Source organism: Salvelinus sp. IW2-2015, linkage group LG8 (assembly GCF_002910315.2).
Source record: "Salvelinus sp. IW2-2015 linkage group LG8, ASM291031v2, whole genome shotgun sequence".
NCBI lineage: Eukaryota > Metazoa > Chordata > Actinopteri > Salmoniformes > Salmonidae > Salvelinus > Salvelinus sp. IW2-2015.
Window position 1 is genome coordinate 24,738,620 of NC_036848.1, and position 4,798 is coordinate 24,743,417.

General features: G+C 44.5%; 1 protein-coding gene across 1 annotated transcript in view; it reads right to left on the minus strand.

The window, feature by feature from the left end:
• Positions 1 to 439: 439 nt before the first annotated feature.
• Positions 440 to 4,798, minus strand: part of LOC111967632 (protein diaphanous homolog 2-like) — a 622,518-nt gene continuing 618,159 nt past the window's right edge. The window contains 1 exon segment of the mRNA XM_023992819.2: positions 440 to 2,977. Within this exon segment, the coding sequence (XP_023848587.2) occupies positions 2,913 to 2,977 (65 nt within the window). The 3' untranslated portion in view covers positions 440 to 2,912.

The following is a 4,798-nucleotide window of genomic DNA, read 5'->3' on the forward strand; positions in this document are numbered from 1 at the left end:
CCAGACCGAGGGTGATGACCATCATCTTGAACTTCTTCCCATTTTTCTAATAATTGCGTCACAGTTGGTTGCCTTCTCACCAAGCTGCTTGCCTATTGTCCTGTAGCCCATCCAGCCTTGTGCAGGTCTACAATTTTATCCCTGATGTCCTTACAACAGCTTCTTCTGGTCCTGGCCATTGTGTAGAGTTGGAGTCTGTTTGATTGAGGTTGTGGACAGGTGTCTTTTAATACAGGTAACGAGTTCAAACAGGTGCAGTTAATACAGGTAATGAGTGGAGAACAGAGGGCTTCTTAAAGAAAAACTAACAGGTCTGTGAGAGCCAGAATTCTTACTGGTTGGTAGGTGATCTAAATACTATACTTAATGTCATGCAATAAAATGCAATGAATTTAACTTTAAAAATCATACAATGTGATTTTCTGGATTTTTTGTTTTAGATTCCGTCCCTCACAGTTGAAGTGTAGCATGAATAAAAATTACAGACCTCTACATGCTTTGTAAGTAGGAAAACCTGCAAAATCGGCAGTGTATCAAATACTTGTTCTCCCCACTGTAGATACTTTTGTACCTGTTTCCTCCAGCATCTTTACAAGGTTGTTCTGGGATTGATTTGCACTTTTCGCACCAAAGTACATTCATCTCTAGGAGACAGAATGGGTCTCCTTCCTGAGCGGTATGACGGCTGCGTGGTCCCATGGTGTTTATACTTGCGTGCTATTGTTTGTACAGATGAACGTGGTACCTTCAGGCATTTGGAAATTGTTCCCAAGGATGAACAAGACTTGTGGAAGTCCACGATTTCTTTTGATTTTCCCATGATGTCAAGCAAAGAGGCACTGAGTTTGAAGGTTGGCCTTGAAATAAATCCACAGGTACACCTCCAATTGACTCAAATTATGTCAATTAGCCTATCAGAAGCGTCTAAAGCCATGACATCATTTTCTGGAATTTTACAAGCTGTTTAAAGACACGGTCAACTTCGTGTATGTAAACTTCTGACCCACTGGAATTGTGGTACAGTGAATTATTGTCAGGACTTCTGCCGATGTTGGTCCCTCTCCTTGTTCGGGCGGCGTTCGGCGGTCGACGTCACCGGCTTTCTAGTCACCACCGATCCATGTTTCTTTTTCGTTTTGTTTTGTCTTATTCATACACACCTTGTTTCCATTCTATTAATTAATGTTCCTTAGTTAACCCTCTGGCTTCCCTCTCTGTTGTGTGCGTTATTGTTTGTCATGTGAGTTCGTTCTTTTGTGCTCTGGAATATTGTGTTTTTCCTTGTTGGAACATTTCTTATATTTTGAGTAAATTCGGATTWTTACTCATATCTGTGTCCTGCGCCTGACTCCGCATTTTTCCATTCACCAACAACCTCAAAATTATAAGTGAAATAATCTGTCTGTAAACAATTGTTGGAAAAATTACTTGTGTCATGCACACAGTAGATGTCCCAACCGACTTACCAAAACTATAGTTTGTAAACAAGAYATTTGTGGAGTGGTGGAAAAACGAGTGGGGGAAAAAGTGTATGTAAACTTCTGACTTCAACYGTATATATATATATACACTATACGATCAAATGTATGTGGACACCTGCTCGTCGAACATCTCATTCCATGGAGTTTGGTCCCCCATTTGCTGCTATAACAGCCTCCACTCTTCTGGGAAGGCTTTCCACTAGAATTTGGAACATTGCTGTGGGGACTTGCTTCCATTCAGCCACAAGAGCATTAGTGAGGTCGGGCACTGATGTTGGGAATTAGGCCTGGCTCGCAGTCGGCGTTCCAATTCATCCCAAAGGTGTTAGATGAGATTGAGGTCAGGGCTCTGTGCCGGCCAGTCAAGTTCTTCCACATCGATCTCGACAAACCATTTCTGCATGGACTGTGATTTGTGCACGGGGGCACTGTCATGCTGAAACAGGAAAGGGCCTTCCCCAAACTGTTGTCACAAAGTTGGAAGCACATAATAGTCTAGAATTTCATTGTCACTGTAGCGTTAAGATTCCCTTCACTGGAACTAAGGGGCCTAGCCCGAACCATGAAAAACCGACCCAGACCATTATTCCTCCTCCACCAAACGTTACAGCTGGCACTATGCATTGGGGCAGGGAGCAATCTCCTGGCATCTACCAAACCCAGATTCGTCCTTTGGATTGCCAGATGGTGAAGCGTGAGTCATCACTCCAGGGAACGCATTTCCACTGCCCCAGAGTCCAATGGTGGCGAGCTTTACACCACTCCAGCCGACGCTTGGCTTTGCGCATGGTGATCTTAKGCTTGTGTGCGGCTGCTCGGCCATGGAAATCCATTTCCTGAAGCTCCCAACGAACAGTTATTGTGCTGACGTTGCTTCCAGAGGCAGTTTGAAAGTCGGTAGTGAGTGTTACGACTTCAGCACTCAGCGGTCCTGTTCTGTGAGCTTGTGTGGCCTACCACTTCRCGTCTGAGCTGTCGTTGCTCCTAGACGTTTCCATTTCACAATAACAGCACTTACAGTTGACAAGGGCAGCTCTAGCAGGGCAGAAATTTGASGAACTGACTTGTTGGAAAGGTGGCATCCTATGACGGTGCCACGTTGAAAGTCACTGAGCTCTTTAGAATGGGCCATTCTACTGCCAATGTTTGTCTATGGAGACTTCATGACTGTATGCTCGATTATATACACCTGTCAGCAACGGGTGTGGCTGAAATGGCCGAATGCACAAATTTTAAGGGGTGTCCACATACTTTTGTATATATAGTGTATGTGTGTGTTCATGTGTTGGTGTGTTTGTTAATGTTTCTGTGAGTGTTTAAGTGTGTGTGTGTGCCACACGGCTGGGGTCCATCTCTCCTACTACACGTCCTCAGATTCTCCTCGCAGGCCTCTTTGGCACTTGTCTAACGTCTTCTGGTAGGCGCGGGCCATCATCGAGCATGGGGGTTTGCGTTGTGGCGTGATCGAGACCTTTCCAGGACCGCACGGCGGTTGTCTGAAGAGAGAGAGAGGGAGAGAGAGAGAGAGAGAGAAAAAAAATAAGAAAGAGAGAGAACAGGAAAGTGTTGTTAGAGTCATAGTAACACACAGACGGTACCTCAAATAAAAAAAGGGGTTGTGAGGGGAAGGAGAGGAGGGAGGGAAAACATCAACAACAGAACCCAAGCTGATTAATAAGAGAGCAACAGGGTTGAGAGGAACAGACAAGAGGGGCCTGGAGTGGTGGTGCTTGCGTCTGGTGTCATAGTAACTCCATTGAGCTCGGGATCTGGCCTCCCACTCGAGAGCCCTTCCACCTATTCTCACATCACAGCTAGCATGTCAACTGTATATTCCCTTATCAACTTTATATTCATCATCTCCAACACCACCCCAATATCAACATAATTGCGCGTTTCTGTGTTTTGTGGGGGAAAAAGATAGAGGGAGATAAGTGTTTCCTATGACATCGGCGTGCCTCGTGTGATTTGAACCAATTATGAGTAGGCATTGTCTACTACAGGCACGGCGCTACACCGTCACAAATCTGCATAGCCCCAGTTAAGCCCCCTCAAGCGTTTTAGTGTTTTTTTTTTTTTTACATTTATTTAAAAATATTTTTTAAGTTAATAACCAGCCATTCCGTTCTCAATCCGAACCCTGGCTGCGTGCTCTTGCCGCGCGTGTACCTGTATTATCTGTAAATCTCAGATAATCCTAGAAATGCTAGGTACACGCATCATGATATACAGAATGAAATAGTGGGGAAACCCTCGACTCAGCAACCTTGCCTGCCTGTCCATACACGCAGAAAGAACCAAGGCCCTGGATGTCCAGAAGATTATAGACTTATTTTCACTGAACCACAACAACAGACGCATCGTCCTTCCATAAAACAACACTTGGTAACTGAAAAGCCTTTTATTTATTGACAGAGCGCGCCTGTCCGGTGGTGGGAACATGATTCAATTGYGCTGATCTGGATCTGGATGGAACAAGAAGACGCCAGTCGGCCTACAAGTATTTTTGCAATAGAAATATAATCCATAAGAAAATGATAGCCAGCTCGTTTTACACCATGTGTACACAGTTAAAGGTAAATTCACTCCTCGTTGTGGCTGCAGTGTGGATATCATTCCTTTCATTTCTGATGTTGTTTGCAAACAAAAATAACTTGTAGGCTGACGATATACATGCGTACTGCTGTGTATTGGTTATAATGTTACGGATTAAATGTCTATCACAACTGTCACGATCGTCTATAGGAGAGAGAGATGACCAAGGCGCAGCGTGTGCAAAATACATCTTCTTTATTATAAGAAGGGAAACAAAACAACAAACAGACGAACGTGAAGCTATTAACGAACTAGTGCACACATGCAACATAGAACATAGACAATTACCCACAAATACATGATGCCTATGGCCACCTTAAATATGGCTCCCAATCAGAGACAAATGAAAAACATCTGTCTCTGATTGAGAACCACTCAGGCAACCATAGACATAGCTAGACACATTCACTCAACCATAGACTTCCCTAGAAACATTCACTCAACACAAACCCATACACTCTAACAAAATCCCCCTAGACACTACAACCACCCAAGACAAGACAAAAACACAAACATACCCCATGTCACACCCTGACCTAACTAAAATAATAAAGAAAACAAAGAATACTAAGGCCAGGGTGTGACAGTACCCCCCCAAAGGTGCGGACTCCGACCGCACAAACTGACATAGAAAGGGGAGGGTCCGGGTGGGCCCCATCATGGCGGCGGCTCGGGTGCGGGACGTGGCCCCAACTCCACCATTGTCAATACCCGCTTTGGTA